The 27,194-nt window shown below is 44.7% G+C and overlaps 1 protein-coding gene across 8 annotated transcripts in view; it reads right to left on the bottom strand.

Moving 5' to 3' along the window:
* SEZ6L (seizure related 6 homolog like) overlaps positions 1-27,194 on the bottom strand; it is a 214,533-nt gene that overhangs the window by 7,850 nt on the left and 179,489 nt on the right. Inside the window, exons 12-15 of one of the 8 annotated variants that reach the window (XM_034948566.4) lie at positions 24,897-25,088; positions 10,184-10,378; positions 2,269-2,301; positions 63-177 (exon numbers count right to left, since the gene is read on the bottom strand). In XM_034948566.4, the coding sequence (XP_034804457.1) occupies positions 63-177; positions 2,269-2,301; positions 10,184-10,378; positions 24,897-25,088 (535 nt within the window). The remainder of the gene's footprint in view (positions 1-62; positions 178-2,268; positions 2,302-10,183; positions 10,379-24,896; positions 25,089-27,194) is intronic. The other 7 variants (XM_034948567.4, XM_034948568.3, XM_034948569.4 and 4 more) reach the window with 7 other exon arrangements.

The following is a 27,194-nucleotide window of genomic DNA, read 5'->3' as shown; positions in this document are numbered from 1 at the left end:
CCAGTCCCTCTGAGTACTGGTGGCTGGGTGCTTGGCAGTCATCTCCCCCATCAGCTCCCTACCTTGTGATGTAAATGTAGGCTCCTCCCAGCAGTAAGGAGATGATGAGGACCGGGATGAAGATAGCCAGGGCCATGTTCCCCCCTTCCAGCGACGTCTCTGCTGCCGCTTCTGCTACTGAACACAGGAGCCAGTGAGGTCCTCATTTCCCAGGTAGCTGACTCCCAGTGAGTGCCCAACTGCCCAGTTCTCCACCCTTTGGAGACGGCTTTCCAAGGTCTAAGGCTCTGGGAGGGCCTTAGACCTTGCAGAGCTATCTCCAAAGACTAGAGGAAATGGAGGTGGGTCCTTTGCACGGGGTCCCAGACTCATCCTTTGGTGGGTTGGCCATAGGAGCTACAGAGAATTACACTGTTTGAAACCCGATCGTACCATTCCCATTTTTCGGGGGCTACAGTTAAAATCTGATTAAAGTCCAATTCACAGGAGGACTTGGAGAAAATCCCAAATTCAGTAACTGGGAAAGCAGATTTGCTGGACATTCCATGGAGTGGAGAAGAGAAACAGGAATGGGCCTGGACCCCAGATGCAGGAGTGGTGGGCGCATCTGGGTTTGTGTGTGTCGTTGAGTTGAACGGTGCCGGTGGTCAGCCGCAAGGTTTCTAAGGGATTCTCAGACCTGGTGCTCACCTGTGGACTGGGGAGCTTGTTGCATGCAGACTGACGGGCCCCTCCTAGACCTTTTGAGTTCTACTCTCCAGTCCACGAGTGGGCTCTGAGCATTGGGGACTGACAGCTCTCTGTCCTGCACACCCCAATGACACCCCAAATATGAAGGCCCGTTTTGATTCCCAGAGGCTACTCCTGCACATTTCCCGGCTGCTCTCTCAACCTCCCGTTGTGGCAATTGCAAGAACTATAACAGCTGCTGCAGGCGCCTGGGGCAGAGGGCTGCTTTCCCAGCATAGCTTAAAGAGGGATCCTACATTCCTTCTAGAAACTTGGCCTCCAGGTTTCCTCTGCCATTCTCCACGGTCACATCTAATAGAGTTTGGCTGTACACCAATCTATAACCCATTAACCACCACTTTATGGGGTCTGAAAAATCAATCCTAATACCCAGAATAAATGCATGAGCACAAAACGTTACAATGGCTCTCATAAGCTCCGAGCAACCCCAGCCCTTTGAGACGTTCTCATGGTTCACTGGTTGGCAAAAGGCAGAAAAAGGATACTCTGAATGGAGACTAACACGAAGTGCCCTCTATTTTCCAAGTGGAGTGTATAATTCATGCTCCTTCACTTATATTTGAGCCCTAGTTCCACCCGCTTGGATTCAAGTGTTGTCTGTTACAAGGAACAGCCACTAGTGAAATGTAATTTACATAGCCCCAGATTCTAAGTGAACTCATTATTGTCAGAAAGCTAAAGATGGCTCCAGGAATAATAAAAACTGCTTGATTTGGTAAAAACATTTAAAAAAAAAAGAAACAATATATTACAGTATATATTTTTAAATATATATGCTATAATATACTGCATTTGTATTTATATATATATACATGCAGTAATATATTACAGTATATATTTTACATCACAGTCCCGGTGAGTGGTTTTGTACCAAATTCAATAGCGGTGACATAGAACGCTGGACATTTTACACACGGGAGGGGTTGGAAAGGGAAGGAACCACAAAATGAAAACAAAACTGAAATAAAATCCTGGATAGATTTTAACATCTGCTCCTCATTAATAAGTCTCATTTGGGAATTTCTAATAAAAGGAGAGCTGAAGTAAGGAGAGATGGGAGAAGGGGTGGGTATGTTGAGGGTAAAAAAGACTCAGGGAAAAATGGACCATTGAATGCTTCCAGGGCAAACTCTTCCCTCTGGAAACCAGGAGGACTCTCAGCATGGAAGGTGACATGTCACTAGATTTAGTTCCCCTTCTAGAATGGCATCATGAAAAGTGTTACAATAGGGTTATGCCTTTCTCAGGCTTATGGGCTCTGAGCTTTCCTTATCTCATTGCTGTTACCATGTGCAGAACAGCTGTCAAATCCCTTTCAGGTTATTGTTAGGGTCCTGACTTGCAAATCCCATAATTTCTTTTCCCTTACAATATTATTTTAAGATTATCTTTGGCAGTCTGAAGGTAGAATTTATTTATTTAAGTGTCTAAATAAAGATATTCAAAGGCCTGCCCTTGTTTTGTGCTATTAGTTTGATTTATTGAACTTTTTTTTTTTTTTTTCGTTCTGGAACTCACCTTCTAAAGCATGTTCAAAACTGTCTTGATTAACTGAAAGAGAAATCAGGAAGCATTGGTCAATGTAAAGTGAATTCACTTCGTTTGCATGAAATGAGGCCAAAAAATTAGATGCAAAAGCCCATGCCATGCTTTGGTGAAGTTAGTGGTATGTTTTTACTTATCTTGGGCCACTATAATCAGTGAACGTGCCTGGACTATTCACTTCCTAAGTTCCCAAGAGAAGATGAGATAGATAAGACCCAAGATCAACAACAGTGATAGTGAATAATTACTGAACACTCACCGCGTGTCCAAAATTGTGCCAAGAACTCTACATACATTTGCTCAGTTAATCCTCATAACAATCTTGTTAGGTCAATGCTATTATCATCCCCATTTTACAGATGAGCAAACAGAGGTTCAGAGAAGTGAAGTGACTTCTCTGACATCACACAGCTTCTCAGTGATGGAGGCAGGATTTCAATCTGGGCTGCTCAAGCTCTCTGGTTTCTGCTCTCAATTATGTGGTTAGGGTCTTTTCATCATTTTCATGTGGGGCAAAGCACGAATGAATTGCGAGGCCCAAGATCTTTATACAAAATCCAGCCAGAGGTGGAACTGTTTTCCTGTTTTGAAGACTATCTATGTAAACCTCTCTAATTTCATTTTTATTCCTTTTATATTGATGAGGCTCTGTATCCCATGTGAAACTATTTTTAATCATTTATGTTTTTTGTAAAACTTCTCCGGAGGTTCAACATCATGGGGACTGGCACCCCATCTTTGTCATCAGTCATCATGGTAGCTAAGCACAAAAATATACCAACAAGGATGGATGTTTATTACAGGAATGCAGAACCCCAGCATGAAGGACTTTGATGAAAAAATTGCAGCATTAGGGGATAGGAGGGAGTGGCCACCAAAGGCTTAGCTATACTGATGTCCCCAATCCCAAGACACCCTAATCCATGCCTTGGTTAAAGTCACTCTCTGGTTTACGCCATCATCACACCATGACAACAAAACCAGCTGAAAAGCTAGCTGGCTGACTAAGTGCACACTTCTCTGCAGCTTTGGCATCAAGAAAATGGAAAGATTGAAGCAGAGGGTCCCACCCCAAGATGTGAGTTGCACCGTGGTTGAGTGAGAGTGCGTGAATGTCCATGGAATCTTAGAACTGGGAGGAGGCATTGAATCATGTGTTCCTTGGAGCCCTGTGCTCATGAACCCCACAGGGCATGTTAAATGCAGATTCCTGGGCCATTCCTGGGACTTGTCAGAGCGGTATTCTCGGCGGTGGACCTCTGCAGGTCTCACCAATGCCTCAGCAGTTCTGATGCATCCAGTGGGCTCACTGGCTCCTCTTTAGAAACTCTGATCTGACTCCCCCAATTATTTCACAAAAAGGGAAACCAAGGTCAGAGAGGGAGGGGGGCTCACTCAAGGTCACACAGGTGGTCCACAGCAGAACTGGACTGGAGCCCGGGGTCCCCAAGTCCCAGTCAGGTGGCCTCACATTGGCACTGAGTTGCTTCCCCTCCTGCATACCACAATGTCATGCATCCCAGTTTTTTTCTGAAGAGGAAGTGATTTCTCATTTCCTTACAGAGTTGGTGGTGGGACGGATCTCAGGAGTGGAAATGGAGAGGGAAGAAAGGTGCAGGGGTCTCCTGAGAGCCTTTCTTGCTAGCAATTCCATCACAGTTGTGGGAGAAGGCAGTGAGCTGATTGACCTTGTGGAGCTTCTAGAGATACTAGCCCATAGAAAAGAGAGGTTTCAGGGATCACCTGCAAAATGGAGCCTCTTTTTATCTTTTCCTGTTTTTTTTTTCCTTTTTTTGTCATTTGTGTATATTATTATTATTTTTTAAGACAGAGTCTTGCTCTGTCACCTAGACTGGAGTGCAGTGGTGCAATCTCAGCCCACTGCAACCTCGGCCTCCCGGTTTCAAGCGATTCTCCTACTTCAGCCTCCAGGTAGCTGGGATTACAGGTGCACACCACCATGCCCAGCTACATTTGTGTATATTCTGATGGTAGTTTTATTTTCTTTTCAGTTTGGCAAGCATTAAAAAAAAAATTGAAAACATACAGTGCTGGCGAGGAGGTGGAGAAATGGACATATTACACATTGTTGGTGAGCGTGGATTGCTCCAATTGCAGGAAACGATTTGGTGACATCCAGGACAACTCGATATCCATAGATCTTTGCCCACACCATCAATCCTGCTTTGAGGAATCTGTCCTGCAGGATGAAAAGTGCCAGCATCCAAGGATTCATGGGCAAGATTTTTTTGGCAAAACAAAACAAACAAAAAACTGGAAGAGAACTGATGTCTCCATCAACAGAGGAAGGGCTGAATGCACTGGGGAACAAGCAAAGTGTGGAATGATGGGTGGCAAATAAAAAAAATAACATGGCACTACTTTTGTAATAAGTAAAACACAGAGTACAGCATGATATGAACCTCCCTCCCTTTTTTTTTTTTTTGTGATACAGGGTCTTGCTCTGTTTCCCAGGCTGGAGTGCAATGGTGCAATCATGGCTCACTGCAGCCTCAACCTCCTGGGCTCAAGCAATGCTCCTGCCTCAGCTTCCTAAGTAGTTGGGACTACAGGAGTGTGTCACCATGCCCCGCTAATTTTTTGATTTTTTGTAGAAAAGAGGTCCCACTATTTTGCCTAGGCTGGTCTCGAACTCCTGGGCTCAAGTGATCTTCCCACCTCGGCCTCTCAAAGTGCTGGGATTACAGGTGTAAGCCACCACACCCAGCCTTTTTTTTCTTTTTTCTTTTTTTTCTGTAAAACAAAAACAAACATCCCTCTCTCTTTCCAAATACGTCTATGTGTATAAGCCTAGGGAAAGGTGTGACACTGGAAATTCAGGTGGTTAGCACTGGCTTCTGGAGAAGAAAGAAAGGGATAGAGGAGAGAGGAAAACTCTGCTCCTTCCATTTGTAGCTCTCATTTCTTCTACTTGTTCCATGAGATACCTTTGCAATTAATCCAAGAAGAATTTAAAAAGCTACCGTGGCAGATACAAACATGCTGTCCAGGCCAAAGTGGCCCTTTTCATGGTTTTCTTATTTAGGGTTTTTTTTTTTTTTTTTTTTTGAAATGGAGTCTCGCTCTGTCACCCAGGCTGGAGTGCAGTGGCTCCATCTCGGCTCACTGCAAGCTCCGCCTCCCATGTTCACACCATTGTCCTGCCTCAGGCTCCCGAGTAGCTGGGACTACAGGCGCCCGCCACCACACCTGGCTAATTTTTTTTTGTATTTTTAGTAGAGACGAGGTTTCACCGTGTTAGCCAGGATGGTCTCGAACTCCTGACCTCGTGATCCGCCCGCCTTGGCCTCCCAAAGTGCTGGGATTACAGGCGTGAGCCACCGCGCCGGCCGAGGTTTCTTAAAAAACAAATCCTGCTAATTTTTCTCCCCTGCAGAAAACTCATCAACAATGTCAAATTAATTTCTATTAATGTCCATGTGACAGTTAGAGGGTTTACAGGCAATCTTTACTCAGGAACTTCCCAATACTTAAGCTCTACAAAGCAGGTTTCCTGTGCTATCAAAAATAAATTCAGGTTGGGTATGATGGCTCACGCCTATAATCTCAGCACTTGGGGAGGCTGAGGTGGACAGATCCCTTGAGCCCAGGAGTTCAAGACCAGCTTGGGCAACATGACAAAACTCCGTCTCTATTAAAAATACACAAATAAAATAAATTCAAACACAGGGCTGGACTTAGTCAAAATTATGGGGGAATGAGGGAAGGCAGCTGTCTTAAATGCTAATTGTGGATTTCTTACTGTTCGCTGCTCTTCAAAAGGACCCCTTGTTCTCTTATTAGGAACTGCTTACGGCCAGGCGCAGTGACTCCGCCTGTAATCCCAGCACTTTGGGAGGCAGAGGCGGGCGAATCACGAGGTCAGGAGATCGAGACCATCCTGGCTAACACGGTGAAACCCCGTCTCTACTAAAAATACAAAAAATTAGCCGGGCGTGGTGGCGGGCGCCTGTAGTCCCAGCTACTGTGGAGGCTGAGGCAGGAGAATGGCGTGAACGCGGGAGGCGGAGCTTGCAGTGAGCCGAGATCCAGCCACTCACTGCACTCCAGCCTGGGCGACAGAGCGAGACTACGTGTCAAAAAAAAAAAAAAAAAAAAAAAAAAGAACTGCTTATATAAGTCATTGTCATTCACGTGATGAGCCCCTGCTTGATACCTGGTAAGATTAAATTGCATCCCTTATTTCGCATACTTGGCTGATGATACAATTCACCTGTGTGGTTAGTTAAACTGGTCCCTGGGTCCTGCTTTAGACCCAGTGAATCAGAATCTCCGTGGAAAGGGCTCAGGACTCCGTTTACGTTTGGAAATCACGGCCTTAAATGGTTCTCACATTCAAAGTCCATTTGAGAGCTTGTTAAAAGGCTTATTCCAGGCCCGCCTCTCAATGATTTTGCTTTGGGAGATCTGGGTTAGATTCGGGAATGTGTGAACACACTAGGTTTCCATGCTGCGGTGATTGGCTGGTTGGGAGTCTTTCTTAGTAGCCCTGAAGGCGGGAAATTTACAGTCATGAGATGCAGGTTCAAGTCCTAGCTTTGTCTTGTACTAGCTGTGTGGCTTTGGGAAAATCACTTAACTTCTCTGAGCTTCTCCTTCCACATCTGTAAAACAGGTAAGATGGCTCACCTATCTTAGACAGTGGTCATAAGACTTAACCGAGGTGATTCAGGGGAATTGTTTTTTTTTAGGTAGATAAAATTCACATAACATAAAATTAACCATTTCAAAGTGTTACAATTCAGTGGCATTCGGCATATTCACAATGGTGCACAACCATGACCTCTGCCTAGTTCCAAAACATGTTCATCATCTCCGAAACAAGCCCCATACTCATTAAGCAGTCCCTAGACAACCACGACTCTGCTTTCTGTCTCTATGGATTTACCTATTCTAGATGTTTCCTATAAACAGAATCCTAAAACATGTGACCTTTTGTGTCTGGCTTCCTTCACTCAGCATAATGGCTTTGAGGTTCATCCACGTTGTGGCATGTGTCAGTATTTCGTTCCTTTTAATGGCTGAATAATATTCCCTTTTTTCTGCCATACTTTTGTTTATCCATTCATCAGTTGGTGGGCATTTGGGTTGTTTCCATCTCGTGGCTATTGTGAATAGTGCTCCTATAAACATTCTTAGACAGGGTTTGCTTAAATACCTGTTTCACTTCTTTTGGAAATATACCTCGGAGTGGACAAACTAACTGGGAAAGTAGTTTTAAGCCTCAGAGCTGGGGTTCATGAATAAGGCATTTGGGGATCCACTGAAGTTAGGGGTTCCCAAGTAGAGACATAAAACTTCATGCTTCTGTTCCTTCTGGAGGGCAAATTCGGAGCCTTTTGCCTGATTCTCAAAGGGGCACTGATGCAATAAAGGTTAAGATCCACTGGCCTAAAACACTGAACATATTTCCGTTACTATTACTGATTGTGCACTTCAAAAGTCCAGATAAACGAATCCAAATTTTACTTAGTGTGTTACAACTTAATTTTAGTGATGAGTGTTCAATGGATTCTAAGATGCAATTTTCTCACTTCACCATCTGGGAGGTGGGGGCAAGGCTTAAAGCAATAATGTGTAATAATAGCTGCCACCAGGTGGCGCTCACGATTCCCCGTGTGCACAAACGTGGGGCGTAAGAGTATTAGAGTTTGCAGAACGCCAGGTAGCGCCCTGGGAGATCACCCTGTAGGCAGTGGAGGAACACTCCTAACCCATGGGAACTAACTGGTTGTGAGAAGGCAGTGCAAGAGGTGGGAAATAATTAAGCAGGGTTCTCTAAGCAGTGGTCAAAAGCAGGCAGAGGTCAGATGTGGTAATCCCAGCACTTTGGGAGGCCGAGGTGGGAGGATCGTTTGAGGCCAGGAGTAGAGACCAGCCTGGGCAACACAGCGAGACCCCCATCTCTACAAAAATAAAAAAATTTAGCTGGGCGTGGTGGCGTGCACCTGTGGTCCCAGCCACTCGCGAGGCTGAGGTAGGAGGATAGCTTGAGCCCAGGTGGTTGAGGCTGCAGTGAGTAATGATCACGCCACTGCATTCCAGCCTGTGCAACAGAGTAAGACCCTGTCTCCAAACAAACAAACAAACAGAAACAAACAAACAAATAAACGAAAACCAGGCTGGATCACAGGGCCGGGACTAGGGCAAGGCGAGAGGTGTCTAGGGCGAGAAGTGTACGGAGACTCTTTCTTTAAGGCTGTTCTACAGGACACTTGGTCACCTCCTTACATTTTTCACCTCAGGCACCTCTTTTGCCTCAGACTCGTCCCAGCCCTGCCTCAATGTAACTGCAAGCCCCTTGTATCAAAGACTTTAGTTCATTATGGACGTTCCTACAGAATTCTGCATCCCTGATGCTTTAATGGGACAGGAGCTATGTATGTATGTAAATGTATGTATATTTTAGTACACAATGACATTCAACAGGAGCGATATTGAGTGGAAAAATAGGATGTTGAAGACTTGGAGTAAAAAATGATTCTACAGCTGGGTGTGGTGGCTCATACCTGCAATCCCAGCTACTCAGAGGCAGAGGAGGGAGGATCGCTTGAGGTCAGGAGTTCTAGGCCAGCCTGGGCAACATAGCAAGACCCTGTCTCTACAAAAAAATTTAGTAATAATTTAGAAAATCAAAAGTGCCAGACTTTGAAGGTGGGGAAGTTTTAAATACACTGGAACCAGTTTATTTTGCTTGTATTTTGTTTGTTTGTTTGTTTGTTTATTTGAGACAGAGTCTCACTCTGTCACCCAGGCTGGAGTGCAGTAGCATGATCATAGCTCATTGCAACCTCTGTCTCCTGGGTTCAAGTGATCCTCCCACCTTAGCCTCCCAAGTAGCTGGGACTACAGGCACACGTCACCACATCAGGTTAATTTTTGTATTATTATCATTATTTTGTTTTCGTAGAGACAGTTTCACCATGTTACCCAGGCTGGTCTCAAACTCCTTGGCTCAAGCAATCCCCCCGCCTCAGCTTCCCAAAATGCTAGGATTACAGGTGTGAGCCACTGCACCTGGGCTGCTTATATTTTCATTTGAACATTTTCATAATTGTGATATATGATAAAAAGCTTAAAGACCTTTATGTTTTTATTTTTTAGATAGAATCTCGCTGTGTCACCCAGGCTGGAGTGCAGTGGAGCCACCTCGGCTCACTGCAACCTCTGCCTCCTGGATTCAAGTGATTCTCCTGCCTCAGCCTCCCGAGTAGCTGGGACTTCAGGCACGCACCACTATGCCCAGCTAATTTTTTTGTATTTTAAGTAGAGATGGGGTTTCACCATGTTGGTCAGGCTGGTCTTGAACTCCTGACCTCAAGTGATCTGCCTGCCTCAGCCTCCCAAAGTGTTGGGATTACAGGCGTGAGCTACTGTGCCTGGTCAAAAGCTCCTTTAGTAAGTAAAAATAAAAATGCTAAGCCAGGAGAAGACATTGTGTCATAGTATAATTGGCAGCATGTTTTTTTCTTTTTTAGTGGTGCATAAAGTCATGGTGACAGCTTAGATTTAATGAAGTACAGTAGCTCAGCTCTATTATTTTTAAATTAAATTTAATTTTTTTGAGATAGAGTCTCGTTCTGTCCGGGCTGGAGTGCAGTGGCATGATCAAGGCTCACTGCAACCTTGACCTCCTAGGCTCAGGTGATCCTCCCATCTCAGCCTCCCGAGTAGCTGGGACTACAGGTGTGTGCCGCCATGCCTGACTAATTTTTTTTTTTTGGTAGAGATGGGGGTCTCACTATGTTGCCTCGGCTGGTCTCGAACTCCTAGTCCAATTTTTTAGAGCAAGTTCAGAACTCCTGTGAGCCAGGAGCCTGACATCTCCAGGCCCCGTGGACCCTGTGTGGTGAGTAGGTTTCTTTACCTTTACACACGGGCAGGGGCCCGTTCCAGTGGGATGGCTGTCCCAGGATGCAGCGGATGGTCACTTCACCCATGAGCTCAAAGCCTTCGTAGCACATGAAGGTGAGGGACTCTCCTGGCAGGTAGAGTCGCTTGTACAGGATTTGGTATCCATTTTCAGGCAGTCCTGGGTTGTCACATGCCAGGGACTCCTCCGCTGAAATGCAAGCCAGAAGGAACTCTGATGAGATGATGCAAATCTTTGGGGAGTCCTGCTCAGAACCTGTGTGATCTAGCTTTGCTCAGCCTCTCCAGCATCCTCTCTCTGCATCCCCACCTTGCATCAGACTGTTTTCTATTTCTCAAACTGTCCTTTCTGTCTTCCACCTCTGGGCACAGATTACATACAGGCAAGGTAGAATGAAGTTGGCTGAGGAATCAAGGTTAAAATATGAGTTCTGTTACTTGTTAGCTGTGTGATCGCCAGCAGGTGGCATAACCTTTCTGATCCTTAGTTTCCTCATTAGCATAACGACGATCAAAGTAATATCTATCTCCTAGGAATTTGGAGGACTAAAATAGGTAAGTAAGGAAATGCTTAAGATGTTTTGTTTTTGGCATGTCATGGGTACTTAGTAAATGATGGTCAGTGGTGGTGTTTAATTATGAAATCTTCTTGCTTTTCACCTGACACCTAATCTGCACATCCATTATGACTACGTCTTGTCTTTCAATACTCAATCTTCATTTCTCCTTCTCCAGGAAGGCTTCCTTGATGCCTCCTACCATGAATTGAGTCGTCAGTCTTCTTAGTTTTTCCAGCACTGCATGCACTGTACTGTACTGAATTAGTTATCTGTTTCCCTCATTGGAGATGAGCCTATCAGATCAAGCTTGAAGCTCAGGGCCTGGGATTTAGTAGGAATGCAACAAAAGGCCTCAACTATTACAAATAAGCCCATACTGCCATCTGGTGACTGCTCTCTTCAGCTGCAGACACAAAGTCCCCTGTAGCCTAAGACACCCAGGCTGGAGTGCAGTGGTGCAGCACGGCTCACTGCAGCCTCAACCTCCCAGGGTCAAGCAATTCCCCTGCTTAAGCCTTCTGAGTAGCTGGGACTATAGGCGTGTCCCGCCACATTCGGCTTTTTTTTTTTTAAAGTAGAGACAGGGTCTTGCCATGCGTCCCAAGCTGGTCTCAAACTCCTGGGCTCAAGCAATCCTCCTGCCACAGCCTCCCAAGGTGTTAGGATCACAGTATTTATTGGAGAGTTGAACCTGCAGGTTTAACCCATTCCAGGCCGCCTGTGAGATCTAGTCCTTTTCAGCACCTGGATGGAATGGACAGCCAGCAAATTGCTTCGCACACAGGACTACAAATCCTAAAACATTCTAAACTTTATTATTTAAAAAATTTTAAATTGTAGTAAAATCTACATAACATAAAACTAACCATCTTAACCATTTTAAGTGTACAGTCCAGTAGGTTAGTGTACTTTTACATTGTTGGGCAACTTATGTCCAGAACTCTTTTCATCTTGCAAATCTTAAACTCTATATGCGTTAAACAACTTACCCTAGCCCCTGGGATCCACCATTCTACTTTCTGTCTCTATGAAGTTCACAGCTCTAGTTATCGCGTGTAAGTGGAATCAGATAGTATTTGCCTTCTGTGACTGGCTTTTTTCTCTTAGCATAATGTCCTCAAGGTTCATCTAGGTTGCAAGATGTGTCAAAAATTTTCTTCCTTTTCAAGGCTGACTAATATTCCATCGTAGGCAGGTGTCACACTTTGTTTTTCATTCATCCATCAATGGACACTTGGGTCGCTTCCCCTTTTGGCTACTCTGAACAATACTGCTATGAACTTGGGTGTACATGTTAAGCTATGCCCAGATTTCTGACCCAAGAAACTGTCAGATAATAAACATGTGTTGTTTGAAGCGTCTCATTTTGCACGATGAATCTCAAGCATGCCTTCGAGACCCAGATTGCTCCCCAAAGGCATGAATTCTTCTGTCCTTGGAACTCTGTCTTATCATCATCATAACTTCAGAATCTTTTCCGGCACCTCTTTCCCAGGCTTTAAACTCATATATGCTCATACCCAGTACAATGCCTGGTTCACAGGAAGCATTCCTTTATTTACTCAGATAATGTTTATTGAGCAATTATTATGTGCCAACAACATAAATAGTACTGAGGACACAGAGGTGAATAAAACAGATATAATCCCTGGTCCTACGGCACTTGTGGTTCAAGGCACACAGTACAGTATAGGTCCCAGCTAGAACCCTTTTCTCTGTGAACATGACTTACATCTGGGCTCTACTCAGCTTGAGTAATGTCAACTGAAACAATAGTTACCAAGCTTTCACAAATTAGGAGATTTCAAATAACAATTTAGATTTCTGGATTCTTCTGAAACATTAGAAGATTGGGCAATACTGGGTTCACATAGTTACATGGCAATGACTGGCTGGAGTTGAGTAATGGCTTTCCCTGTTAGACCAGAAGTATTCTTTACTTTAGCCCCAGTCTCTGCCACTCCCTATTGTCTTTCACGTGGTACTTGCCTGGCCTTGTAGGCATTTAAATGTATCACTTTTCCAATGAAAAGATGAATGAATCAATCGATGAGTATGTTTTAGTCACAGTAATCACCATACATGAAGAATCGGGACTTTGATCTCCTCCAGTGGGTGGACGGGTAGGAATCTGGCTTCACTCTTGAGGTTGAAGGGTTTTCCTTTATACTTCAATAGCAGTCTTCACTGGGAGTTATGAACTGTTTCCTTCCCACCCTTGAAATCTAGCCCAGAAGTCAGCCTGTGGGAAGAGACTTTCCAGGTCACTGTGCAGCTGGAGTTGCATCTTGGATGACACCATAGATAGCTCTGGCGGGCACCCATGCATTTATTCAGAAAATATCTCTTGAGTGCTTACTTCATGCCCAGCAATGCGTCCAGCAATGCGGTGAGGAAGTGAATCAGACATCATTCCTGTCCTCTAGAGCACATGGTCGGCATGCTCTAAGGGGCCAAGCAAATGTGTAAATGGACAATTTAATTAAAAATGGCAGGTGCCATAGAACAGAGAAACTCAGAAGACCCTGGGTGGCTACAGAAGACCCCTAAAGTAGCCAAAGTAAGGGGCTGTTGGAATAGTTGAGCGAGAGAGGCAGAGATGTTGAATGTAGCTCCCTTTCCACACGACTCCCAGAGATGAGGCAGTAAGTGGTTCAGCTGACACTTGGCCAAGGCTAATCCTTCCACTAATTGAAGGTCATCTGTATACTTGAAGTTTGCCCCCTGGCATTCCAGAGCAGGATGGATATGCAGCCAACGCTTCTGTGTCTGAGCCCAGAATCAAATCACAAAGCCTTGCTTAAATCAATCATGGGGCTCCCTCCAAGGCAGCACTCTATTATGTGTTTATGGATGAGACCTAAGAGGGCTGGCAAGGAATCATTAACCCTGCAGAGCGTGCCTTGGGGATGGACTGTAGGAAGGGAGAATTTTATTTTTATTTTTACAGCCTGTATTTTTTTTTTAATGCAGGGTGGGTCTGCATTACTTTACAATAAGCATAGATGGTATAATGAACAGAACCCAGTGCCAATCATATTCTAATGATTCCTCTGAAAATATCCTGAGGAAGTCTTTGGTCCTCAACCCAGCTGAGCTCACTGCTGCATCCTTGGCAACCTGGTACAGGGTAGGTGCCCAGTAAATATTTCTTGAAAGACCTCACATCATTTCATTTAAAGGCAAATTGCAGAGCAGCAGCGCTTGGGCTCAAGTGTCCAAGGGCTCAGGATGCACATCCTAGTTGTATGTCTGTGAGCACAACTGACCTCTCTGAGCCTCAGTTTCCTCATCTTTAAAATGGGCTGTCTCAAGGTGTTGTTATGAGAATAAAACAAGCTCACGCACATGAGATGGGCAGCATACAGTGAGCACCCAATATACACTGATTATTTTTATGGCTTTTAAAACTCTTGTCATATTTTCATACCAATTGTACTGTTGTTTACTTAATACATATATATATATATTTTCAGACAGAGTCTCACTCTGTCACTCAAGATGGAGTGCAGTGGTGTGATCTCAGCTCACTGCAACCTCAGCCTCCTGGGTTCAAGGGATTTTCCTGCCTCAGCCTCCCGAGTGGCTGGGACCACAGGCATGCGCCACCAAGCCTAGCTAATTTTTTTTTTGTATTTTTCGTAGAGACGGGGTTCCACCATTTTGGCCAGGCTGGTCTCGAACTCCTGACCTCAAGTGATCCATCCGCCTCAGCCTCCCAAAGTGCTGGGATTACAGGCATGAGCCACCACACCTGGCTTATTTAATATATTTTTAAAAATTTCTATTGACTTGTTTTTCTATTTAGGTTGCACTGTATAATTTAGCCTCACTCTAAATAATAATAGTCTTATAATCAGAGGTTTCACATGTCAGTTTTAATTTTTCTAATTTTCTTAAGCCAAACGACTCACAAAAAGTTCATCTGGACACTGTTTAAAGCCGCGTGGGTATCCCCGTAGTGTATCTAATACTCCTACTCCTCGGGAAGTGCAGCCTGGTGCACAACACTTTATAGTTTTTGAACTTCCAGAGTCCAGAATACACTCTCCGTTTTGTTTTGTTTTGTTTTGTTTTGTTTTGTTTTGTTTTGTTTTCAGCCCGTAGGCTCTGTTCCTCCAATGTTCCATCCCTGTGCTAGGAGCTGGGTATGAAGCAGTGAATTAGAGAATCACGTTTTCTGTTCTCCCAAAACTCAGTCGAGTGGGGAACAGAGAACAGTTACCGGGTCATTACAGCCCAGTGTGGTCTCAGCTGTGCTGGGGAAAGCGCACAGGAGAAGCCTCACTTTCCCGCCCCCTGGTCTGGGAGGCTTTTTCTTGATGACGTTGGTGGCTCCCTTCAGAGAACACAAATCCCTACTGTATTACCTGCAGTGCAGAAAAATGACCAGCAGGTGGCAGTGGCGACACAAAAGAATTCCCCCATGAACCTTTCCTCGGAAATTTTCTTTCATAAATTAACAGATGAATTAATACAACAAATATTCACTGGACACCTTCTGTGTGCCAGGCATTGTATGCGCCGGGCATACAATGATGAGCAAGGCGAACATGGTCCCTGCCTTCATGTAACTGAACACTAATTCAGTCCTGTATGTATTCCAGAAGTATTTCCTGATACCAAATCTGTGCTAAACACTGTCCTCACCCTGGGGAGATAGAACGTGCATAAAGGATAAATCGTTAGACCTGGGTGTAAAGGAGGATATTGACAGCCGACCTAGGAGCAGGACCCCCAGGCTAAGTGCTAGAATGGCCTTGGGTTATCCTGTGCCCTGGCTCCACCCCCTATGGTATTTTAATTTAATTAGTCACCCAGAGTATTCTTTTTAAAACTCTCCAGGAGATTTTAAAGTTTGGCAAGGGCTCAGAACCACTGGTTTGGTGTCCTGGCATGGTTAACATATTAACTCATCATTTAATTAATTTCCAAAGTATTTGCACAACCATTCTGTATTAGATGATTTGCCTATATTATTTCTAATCCTTCTGCAAAGTCCTTGAAGGTAATAACAATCATGACCAAAACAGCCAACATTTACAATATTTACTGAGGGCATTCTCTGAGCCAGATTCCATTCTGAGTGTTTTATATCTATGAACTCATTTAGTTATCACAACAACCCTAAGACACAGATATTATATCTTTATTCCTACTTTATTTTATTTTTATTTTTGAGACAGGGTCTCATTCTGTCACCCAGGCTGGAGTGCAGTGGCGTGAACGCAGCTCACTTCAGTCTTGACCTCCCTTTCAAGAGATCCTCCCTCCTTAGCCTCCCGAGTCGCTGGGACCACTGGCGTGCACCATCATGCCTGGCTAATTTAAAATTTTTTTATGAAGACAGGGTCCTGAGGACCCTGAGGTTACCCAGGCTGGTCTTGAACTCCTGGCCTCAAGTGATCCTCCTGTCTCGTTCTTTCAAAGTGTTGAGATTACAGGCGTGAGCCATCATGCCTGGTCATCATCTCCGTTTTATATCCAAGGAGAATGGAGCACAGAACGGTTGGGTAACGTGTCAAACGTCACAAGCTAGTTAGTGGTATAAATAAGATTCAAATCCAGGTGGTCCAAGTCCGGTCTTAACCACTGCACCATGCAGCCATTTTACAGATGAGAAAACTGAGGCTCAGGTGGAACTCACTGGTGAAAAGTCCCCTCAAGCAGGAAGTGGCTGAGCTGCAATTTGAGCTGAGGATTCTCTAGCTTTCAAGTCAGCCTGATTCAATTTTGACCCAGTCCTCAGTAAGAGTTTGAAAACAATGTTATATGGAATTTTTCCCCAGCAGGAACCAGCTCTTGGAAGGCATTTGTGTGTATCTTCAGCACCTAGAAGATGGCAGAAGAGTCAAAGGAATAGGAACTTGAATTTGAAACTGGAGGCCTGTGTCTGCTGCACCACCTTGAGTGAGTTGCTTATGTCTCCATACTCCATTTTTTTCTGCCCATAAACAGTCTGGACCTTAGCCGAGACATGGCTAGGCAGTGACATGTAGTCACACTTTGAAATAAGATCATCTAAGGCAGGTTTTCTCAACTTAGACAGGTTTTACATTTGGAATGGATAATTCTTTGTGGTGGGGGCTGTCCTGGGCACTGGAGGATATTGAGCAGCATCCCGGGCCCTGACCTGCTAGAAGCCAGTAGCACCCCTCTTCCCTGACAAGTTGTGACAACTCATAATTTCTCTAGAAATTGTATTGACACATGTCCCCTGGAAAGCAAAATCGCCTCTGGTTGAAAACCACTGGTCGAATGTTTTAAACAATTCGGGTTGCAACTGGTGTAACTCCAGCCGTTCTCTCCCATGAATGCAAATGAATTGGACCGATGGCCTTATAGATCTACTCACGAACCCACTCTCGTTTCTGTTTTCTTTTTCTATTTTCCCCTCTCTTTAACAATAGAAGAAAATGTACATTTCTGGAGCACATTTGAACAAAAAGCTCGAAATCAAGTCCGCTAGTAATAGTTACAAATGGTTTGCAATATGCCCTACAAGTAGTGGAGCTTTGAAACAGAGTGGTGATTAGCAGCCAATGTTAACTGACGACTTGCTATGTGCCAAGCACACCATTCATTAAAAGCCTTTATATTTATGATTGGCATGTTCGTTTTTCAATCTTTTTGGTGAGAAAGCTGGCTTGTATAAAGTCATGGTGCTTGTAAGAGGCAGGGCTGGGGTACAAACCTGGACGTGCTGGTTTTAGTGCTGTCCATTTAATGGTTCTGCTATAACAAAGGCCCTTCTTTTACCCAAATCCCCTAGGGTTATCATGGATTTCTGTGAGAGACTGCTTTCCCAGAGACAGAGATTTCTAAATGAGGACGGGAACTCAGCTAACACTGGACATGCTGGCCAAGATGTGGCCACAGGAGACGGCTCAACAGTGGAAGCTCCTACGGTGGTCACAGTCTGGCCACAGCACCTGTGGGCTCTGTCCAGGCTGGGAAATCCCTGTGTCTCGTATCCCAGGTGTTCTGGGCTCAGGGCTGTGAGAACCAGGGCCTCCTGGGGAATCGCTGTCACTTAAGCAAGCTAAGTGGCTCCTGGAGAGCCACTCATAAAACCCTTGCCGGATTTGTCAGATTCTTTTTAGTTTTGGTGGTGTGGTTTATGTCTTTGGGATGGTTACCTCAGGAGTCATCCACCATGTCCTTATCAAAGCGGGGAAGTTGCAACAAAGCAGAAGTGTGATAAAGACCACATTCGTTTTGCTAACAATATCAACGACAGTAATAGTAACATCATTTGTCGAGCCTCCTGGGCTTGGGGGATTCAAGGATCAACTGGAGACAATCCTAGCAGGTGAGTTATGTGTTTATTCTATATATATATTTTAAAATTCTTTCTCTTTCTTACTCTAGGGAATGTGATTCTACAAACATATAAACAGATCATTTCAATAAACTGCAGCAGCTGTGGTGACAGATGTCACTGTAGGTTCCATGGGAATTCTGAGGACAGAAACACAACCCAGCCTAGGAAATCAGGGAGGACTTCCTGGAGGAGGTGGTGCTGACGATTCATTGTGATTTCCTTCATAGACCTGTCTCTCCACCCTCCTTTCCAAATAGGCCCCAGGCTCCATGAGAATGTGGGTCATATCTGTTTATACCTTACTGTTTTTCCAGGGGCTAGTGCCAGGGTTCCAAAACTTTCACCAAGGTGACCCAGGATGCCACCAGGAACTCACAGGGGGTGCTGTGGGATTTTTAAAAAAAGTTCTGAGGGCCAGGCACAGTGGCTCACGGCTGTAATCCCAGCACTTTGGGAGGCCAAGGCGGGTGGATCACAAGGTCAGGAGACCATCCTGGCTAACACGGTGAAACCCCGTCTCTACTAAAAATACAAAAAATTAGCTGGGCGTGGTGGTGGGCGCCTGTAGTCCCAGCTACTCTGGAGGCTGAGGCAGGAGAATGGCGTGAACCCGGGAGGTGGAGCTTGCAGTGGGCTAAGATTGCGCCACTGCACTTCAGCCTGGGCGACAGAGCAAGACTCCGTCTCAAAAAAAAAAAAAGTTCTGAGGAAACACAATGATGTGTTGGACCCTTGTGAACTACCAGCTCAAGATAGTTCACCGTTTCAACATTAGATCACATCACCTTTCTTTTGGTGATGACTCATCATTGCAAAGCTGGATTTTTTTGTGGTGCTCGTGCTAACTGTGACAAAATCAATGTGGAACAGGAAATTAGGGTGGCGAAGTCCCATCTGATCCTAACGTTTAAGAAGTTTTGCACAGCCCAACGGGTATACACATCCTCGTAGCAGCAATTGTCATTATTATTATTATTTTTATTTTTATTTGAGACAGAGTCTTGCTCTGTCTCCCAGCCTGGAGTGCAGTGGCACGATCTCAGCTCACTGCAACCTCCGCCTCCCGGGTTCCAGCGATTCTCCCGCCTCAGCCTCCCAAGTAGCTGGGATTACAGGCACGTGCCACCACACCCAGCTAATTTCTGTATTTTTAGTAGAGACGGGGTTTCACTATGTTGGCCAGGCTGGTCTCGAAACCCTGACCTCAGGTAATCTGCCCGCCTCAGCCTCCCAAAGTGCTAGGATTACAGGTGTAAGCCATCACGCCCAGCCAGCAATTGTCATTATTTAATAATTTAAAAAACCGTTTTTCTTTTAATGTATGTGCATTACTTTTTCAAATGGCTACTATGCTGTGAAGAGATAACTATTCATTCAGTTGTTTGTACCTAACTGTTTAATAAATGGAACTGGTATTTAATAAATGGAAATGGTATTTTGGCCTAGGAAATCTGTGAAAAAATTCCTGAGACACCAAGGGTGTCATGAGTTGAGAAAGTTTGGGAACCTCTGTCCTAGCGTGTGCCTGCATATAGGAGGCCTGAACAACTGAGTAAGCTGAATGACTGAGTGAGTTGCTCCCAACAATCCTTCTTGGTAAAGGGTATTATTTTCTTTCACAGATGGGGGCTCTGAGGCCCAGAGAGGGCAAGTTACTTGCCCAAGGTCACTCAGCAGAGCTGGAGGGTGTGTCTGACTTTGACACCCAGACTCTTCCCTTTATCTCTGCCTGACCTGTCTGTTCTTAAAGTGCCCTGGGGTAAATGGACTAGGATTAAAAAGATATGGCTTTCAGTCCCAGGAGACCAAACTATGGCTTTGGGCAAGTGACTGGGCAAGAGGCTGTAGACAACCAGAGCTTATACAGTTTTCTTTTCTTTTCTTTTCTTTTTTCTATGTTGTTGAGACAGGGTCTCCCTCTGCTGCCCAGGCTGGAGTGCAGTGGCGTGATCTCTGCTCACTGCAACCTCCGCCACCTGGGCTCAGGCGATTTTCCTGCCTCAGCCTCCTGAGTAGCTCAGATTGCAGGTGCTCACCATCAAGTCTGGCTAATTTTTGTATTTTTAGTAGAGACGGGGGTTTCACCATGTTGGCCACACTGGTCTGGAACTCCTGACCTCAAGTGATCCTCCTGCCTCAGCCTCCCACAAGTGTTGGGATTACAGGCGTGAGCCACCTCACCACTAGGCCCAGCGGCTTATGCAGTTTTCTGTCTGCTTCATGAACTTCTTGGTGGATCTTTGTCCACTCTTAAGCACCAGAGGTTTGCCCAAAAGCTGAACTGCAGAGTGATGAGGTTGGGAAGATGCTTTTGGGTTTAGTCAGGCTTGAGTTAGAATTCTGTTCTTCCTTTCTGTTGTGTGACCTCAGGAAAGCTACTCACCCTCTCCAGTCCTTCTTTGCCTGCTTTTAAGTGGACAGGCATTCACCTGTGCGATTTCCGTGAGGGTGAAGAGTGTTAGTGTTGGGGAAAAGGTCAGCCTACTGAAGGGGCCCATCAAATGGGTGCTGTTCCCTTTGTTCAGTCGACAAAACGTTTCAAAGCTGTTTTATGTCTGACAACCTCAACCTTAAAAATGCCTTCAGAACCTAGACTGCATCCTCCCTCTTACTCAGGAGCCGCGCTGCCAGAATCGGACCATCTCTCGCCTCCTGCGTTATCTCCCATCAGCCTCGCCCGCTTGTCACGTCGCTGCCACCACACGCAGGGCTCTTCTTCAGGCTTTTGGGAGTACCGCGTGTCTCCTGACACCCCGCGTGGCTCGTGAACTCATTAGCATGGGTGTAAGGGAAGCCGTCTCTACTCAGCACTGCAGATCCAATGCTGAGATTTCAGGGAAAAGCATTCCCGAAGGGAGGGAGGGAGGCTTGCGTCTTGGAAATCCAGCAGCAGCTGCCGCAGCTCAGAGGGTCTTTAGAGACTGGGTCTCATTGGTGAAGTGCTTTTTCTTTTTTTAAAAAATGATGCCTCCACCTTTCAGTATTTTAATAGAAGCTTTTATTTTAAGCTTTTCATCTCTGGGTCTCTGCAGCTGGAGTTACTAAAGTGGCTGCTTCTGATCGCTCTTGCAGACACTAGAAGGAAATGGGAATGACACTGACATCCTAGGGCTGGCCTTGACAAAGGACCACAAACCGGGAGGCTTAGGACAGCAGAAACTTATTGGCTGGGAGGCTGGAAGTCCAAAATCAAGGTGTCAGCAGGGCCACACTCCCTCTGAATGCTGCAGGCGGTGGGGGGGGGGGTCCTTCCTTTGTGCTCCCTGGCTTGCAGCTGCATCACTCTAATCTCTCCCTCTGTCACCCTGTGGCCTTCTCTGTATCTGTGTCCCCATCTGTGTCCAGATTTCCCTCTTCTTACAAAGACACCAGTCATTGGATCAACACCCATCTTAATCCAGTGCGACCTCAGCTTAACTTGACCACATCTGCAAAGATTCTATTTCCAATCAAATCCACAGTTACAGATACTGTGGGTTAGAACTTTGAAGTTCTAATCAAGGTCACAATTACAGATACCATGGGTTAGGACGTCAAGACGCTACGTCCAATCAAGGTTGCAGTTACAGATACTGTGGGTTAGGACTTCAAAGACGCTACGTCCAATCAAGGTCACAGTTACAGATACTGTGGGTTAGAACTTTGAAGTTCTAATCAAGGTCACAGTTACAGATACCATGGGTTAGGACATCAAGACGCTACGTCCAATCAAGGTTGCAGTTACAGATACTGTGGGTTAGGACTTCAAAGACGCTACGTCCAATCAAGGTCACAGTTACAGATACTGTGGGTTAGAACTTTGAAGTTCTAATCAAGGTCACAGTTACAGATACCATGGGTTAGGACATCAAGACGCTACATCCAATCAAGGTTGCAGTTACAGATGCTGTGGGTTAGGACTTCAAAGACGCTACGTCCAATCAAGGTCACAGTTACAGATACTGTGGGTTAGGACTTTGAAGTTCTAATCAAGGTTACAGTTACAGATACCATGGGTTAGGATGTCGAAGACACTATGTCCAGTCAAGGTCACAGTTACAGATACTGTGAGTTAGGATGTCGAAGACGCTGTGTCCAATCAAGGTCACAGTTACAGATAGTGTGGGTTAGAACTTTGAAGTTCTAATCAAGGTCACAGTTACAGATACCATGGGTTAGGATGTCGAAGACGCTAGGTCCAATCAAGGTCACAGTTACAGATACTGTGGGTTAGAACTTTGAAGTTCTAATCAAGGTCACAGTTACAGATACCATGGGTTAGGATGTCGAAGACGCTAGGTCCAATCAAGGTCACAGTTACAGATACTGTGGGTTAGAACTTTGAAGTTCTAATCAAGGTCACAATTACAGATACCATGGGTTAGGATGGCGAAGACGCTATGTCCAATCAAGGTCGCAGTTACAGATACTGTGGGTTAGGACTTTAACATATCTTTTGGGGATAGATTCAACCTATAACAGGAACCAACCAATGTGGATTTGGCCCAAGGTTCTGGGGCTTGGGGACCAAGTGTGGTTGTGGTTAAGGGGCTAGGTTTAGTATGTGTGTATAAATACACACACACGCATAGATTCACAAATATATATATAGTGTCTAGAAATGTGTCTTACACATTCAATGAGCAATGATTCTTGTTATTTGTATTTCCCTCTGAATATCAGTTTCCTTAGTATATGTGTATATGCATATATATGCACATATGTACACACACTATATATACACACACATACACAAAAACACATGTTTACAGATATGTATAGTGTGCTTAGCAATGTGTCTTTTACATTCAATGAGTAACTATTGTTATTATCTGTACAATGGGGGCAGTTGCATTTTATCTCTAAGTCATCCTGCAGTTGTATTTTATCTCTCAGATTCCCTTCAGCTCTGAAATTCTGGGACTCTGACTAAAAAGACAGATGGAGACACAGGGCTGTGTGGTCCAAGAATCCCTGTTACTTGTGGAAACAGAATAATAAAGTGTCCCTTTTTGAGAAGAGAAAATAAGAACACAGAAATGGAAATTTTTCTCTCCCAAGAAAAGGATCAGATGTTAAGGGAAATCTATGAAGCAAGCACGATGGGCCTAAAACTCTTCATTCTTTTGGGGTCTGTAGAGTAAAGCCCTTCTGTGGGCTGGGGAAGCTGAATTTATGAACTAGCAAATGGGAACTTGGCTTTGGCTGGCTCATGAATAGAGCAGAGAGGAAGGTCTCTTGTGAGTGTGAATTTGGCCATACTCTGTCTTCAACGAGAGGCAACAGACATCTCCATTTTTGTTTTCCTGCCAGGAATCAAAGAGTTAATGCATGCGCCATTCTGAGAATGACACCTGGCCTACAGTAAGTTCTCAGTAAGTATCAGCCTATCCGATGAAAACGGACAAGGACTTTCCTGCTTTCTGCTTGCCTTTCTGCAGTTTGCTCGTCTAAATCGTAGAGTTGCTTGTTAGTGTGGTCATCAAAATTTGTGAAGCCTGTTTTAGGTACTTGTGAGAAGTCACAAAACATAGCCACTATAGGAGCTGGCCAAGTCTATAAATTGTACACAGTGTTACTCACATCAGATGTAGGGGAATTTATAATCAACTCATAGGAATTCTATTTTTTCTTTTCTTTTTTTTCCCCCCAGAGTTAAATTCTTGGTTCTTCAACACTATCAAGACCTCACTGTGGCTTCTGGAGTTTGAACTGGCTGTATTCCTAATGCAGTTGTTCATAACACACTAATTTAAAATATTAGTGCAGCTGAGAGTTTCTAACCCCCAAAATACTGTGTAAGGCTCTGCTCCTTCCATGTAACTTCATGCTTTCCTTATGCAATGACTGTGAACATTGTTTGTACATCAGAATCCCTAGAGAGCCTTGAAGTAGTATTCTTTTTTTTTTTTTTTTTTTTTTTTTTTTTGAGGCAGGGTCTCGCTGTGCCACCCAAGCTAGAGTACAGTGACATAATCACAGCTCACTGCAGCCTTGACCTCTTGGGCTCAAGCAATCCTCCCACCTCAGCCTCCTGAGCAGCTGGATAATAGGTGTACACCACCATGCCTGGCTAATTTCTGTATTTTTTTGGTAGAGACAGGGTTTCGCCATGTTGCCCAGACTGGTCTCAAACTCTTGGGCTCGAGTGATTTGCCTGCCTTGACCTCCCACAGTGCTGGGATTACAGGTGTGAGCCACCACACCTAGCACAGTATCCTCTTCTTAAAATGAAACCAGTGAAGCCAGGGTGGTGGCTCACGCCTGTAATCCCAGCACTTTGGGAGGCCGAGGCGGGTGGATCATTTGAGATCAAGAGTTCAAGACCAGCCTGGCCAACATGGTGAAACCCCATCTTTACTAAAAATATAAAAATTAGCCAGGCATGGTGGCACGCACCTGTAATCCCAGCTACTCGGGAGGCTGAGGCATGAGAATCGCTTGAACCCAGGAGGCGGAGATTGCAGTGAGCCAAGATGGTGCCACTGCACTCCAGCCTGGGTGACATAGTGGAATTCCATCTAAAACCAACCAACCAACAAACAAACCAACAAACAAACAAACAAACAAACAAAAAAACAAAGTATACTATGCTCCCAGGGCTACTTGAGGAAGAAAGAGTGAAATTTGGTAGAAGACTTAGAGCAACGCATGATAAATTTACTGTAAATATTATAGTATGTGTGCTCCCAATCAGTTTTAGGTACTGTTTTGTCATAGTAATGATAATAAAAGTTCCTGTCAAAAAGCAGAAGGCCTCCTAGCAGCCCAGCCTTCCATCATGAACAAGAGAAAGTGAATCTGCTTCTACCTACTGGGGGCCCAATTCAATAAACAGGACTCACAAACGCAGTGGGGCAGGCGAGACGTCCAGATGGGAGTCCCTGTTTCACGGCTGTAGCAGGTCAGAAGAGAACTCCCTTCAAGCACAAAACCGGGGTTGCAGGTGTATTGGATGGTGGTCCCCACCAGCAGCACAGGATCCGAAATTAAGCGGGTCGAGTGATCCACCTCTCCGGGGTCGGTGCAGTACATAACTACACGGGATGAAACCAGACCAAGAGGACGTCAGACCTCTGGATGACCATGGGTTTGCTGAGAATTACAGAATGACCTAGAAAGTTTCCTAACTTGGCCGGGTGCGGTGGCTCATGCCTGTAGTCCCAGCAATTTGGGAGGCTGAGGCGGGTGGATCACGAGGTCAGGAGATCGAGACCATCCTGGCTAACATGGTGAAACCCCGTCTCTACTAAAAACACAAAAAATTAGCCTGGCCTGGTGGTGGGCGCCTGTAGTCCCAGCTACTCGGGAGGCTGAAGCAGGAGAATGGCGTGAACCCGGGAAGCGGAGCTTGAAGTGAGCCGAGATCGCACCACTGCACTCCAGCCTGGGCGACAGAGCGAGACTCCATCTCAAAAAAAAAAAAAAAAAAAGTTTCCTAACTCAGTTCTTTTCCTTTTTGGAAGATAATGTATCTTTTGTTGATAGGTGGCTGGAGAATAGGCCAGGAGAAAATAGCCTTGAATTTAATTCCTCTTTTAAGAATTTGCCCAAAGAGGTGGGGCGCGGTGGCTCATGCCTGTAATCCTAGGACTTGAAAGGGAAGACAGAGGTGGATGAATCGCTTGAGCTCAGGAGTTTGAGACCAGCCTGGGCAACACAGCAAGATCCGGTCCCTACAAAAAATACAAAAATTAATGGGGCATGGTGGGGTACACCTGTTTTTCCAGCTACTCAGGAGTGAGGTGAGAGGATTGCTTAAGCCTGGCAGGTCAAGGCTGCAGTGAGCCATTATGGCACCACTGCACTCCAGTCTGGGCAACAGAGTGAGACCTTGCCTCAAAAAAATACATATAAATATATATATATATATATATATATGTATATATATACACACACACACATATATATGAATTTGCCCAAATAATTTGCATCAGGGTCCAAAGACCTATGTATAAGGTTGCATATTGCATTATTATTTGCGATTTTTTTAAAAAAGGAAACATTGCAAATAGTTTAACAGGGAAAGAGTTAAATATCATGGAATAGCCATCCCATGAAATTCTGAGCAACTGCTAAAGAGAACAAAGTGAGGGGGAGCCTTCACTGCTTTCTCTGTAGTGCTGGAATGTAGTAAAATAAACTTTCATTACTTTTCACATTAAAAAATCAATATAGATAAAAGGAAAGCAATAAACCAATTAAAAGAGAATAAACTGGACAACATGTATGATATGAAAAGATATCCACATTTCTGAGCTGAAAAAAAAGCAGATGCAGGAAGTTTGTAAGAATGGATCTGCTGGGTGCAGTGGCTCATGCCTGTAATCCCAGCTCTCTGGGAGGCTGAGGCCAGGAGTTTGAGACCAGCCTGGGCAACATAGCAAGACCCCTGTCTCTACAAAAAAATTTTTTAAATTAGCTGGGTGTGGTTGTTCACATCCGTAACCCCAGCATTTTGGGGGGCTGTGGTGGGAGGACTGCTTGAGCCCAAAACCTTGAGGTTGCAGTGAGCTATGATTGACATATGACAGATGACACATATATAGATGTCTATGTGTGACATGTAATGTATGTATGATGTGCATGTACACACACACACAATTGAAGCAATATAGAATAAATGTTTAACAGCAGCGTTGTTTCCAAAGAGTAACATCATCAAAGATTTTCACTTTCTATTCTATCATTTTACTACTGCCTGGGTACTATAAGTAAGCATCGTTACCAACGTAATTTTAAGATATGGCTATATATGTCTTTCAATGTCAAGACAGGAGATTAACCAATGAAAGGTTAATGAAATCCAGTGACTTCTATGGGGAGACCATTGTGCCAAGGGGTTTTTCTGACCTCATGTCATCAGAAGAGAGAACAACAGAGGTGACTGGTGGGTCTCCACTGTCTTGGATGGAGGATAAGTGAGAGACCCAGCATGGACATGCAAACAGTCCCACATAGAAGGTGCCCAATTCAAATTTATTTGCCCACTTTGGGCCTTTTCTTGGCAAAAAATGAGGCAGGTAAGAAGACTTCTATAGGGAACTAGTTCATGTTCATTCCAATCCCTTAAAACGGTTAAATAATAATGATTTTTCCCTCCCTTCCTCTCCTCTCCCCTCCCTTCTCTCTTTTTCCTTCCC

This window comes from Pan paniscus, chromosome 23 (assembly GCF_029289425.2).
Source record: "Pan paniscus chromosome 23, NHGRI_mPanPan1-v2.0_pri, whole genome shotgun sequence".
Classification (NCBI taxonomy): Eukaryota; Metazoa; Chordata; class Mammalia; order Primates; family Hominidae; genus Pan; species Pan paniscus.
The sequence above is the reverse complement of the archived record's forward strand: the minus strand, read 5'-3'. Positions and strand labels throughout refer to the sequence as shown.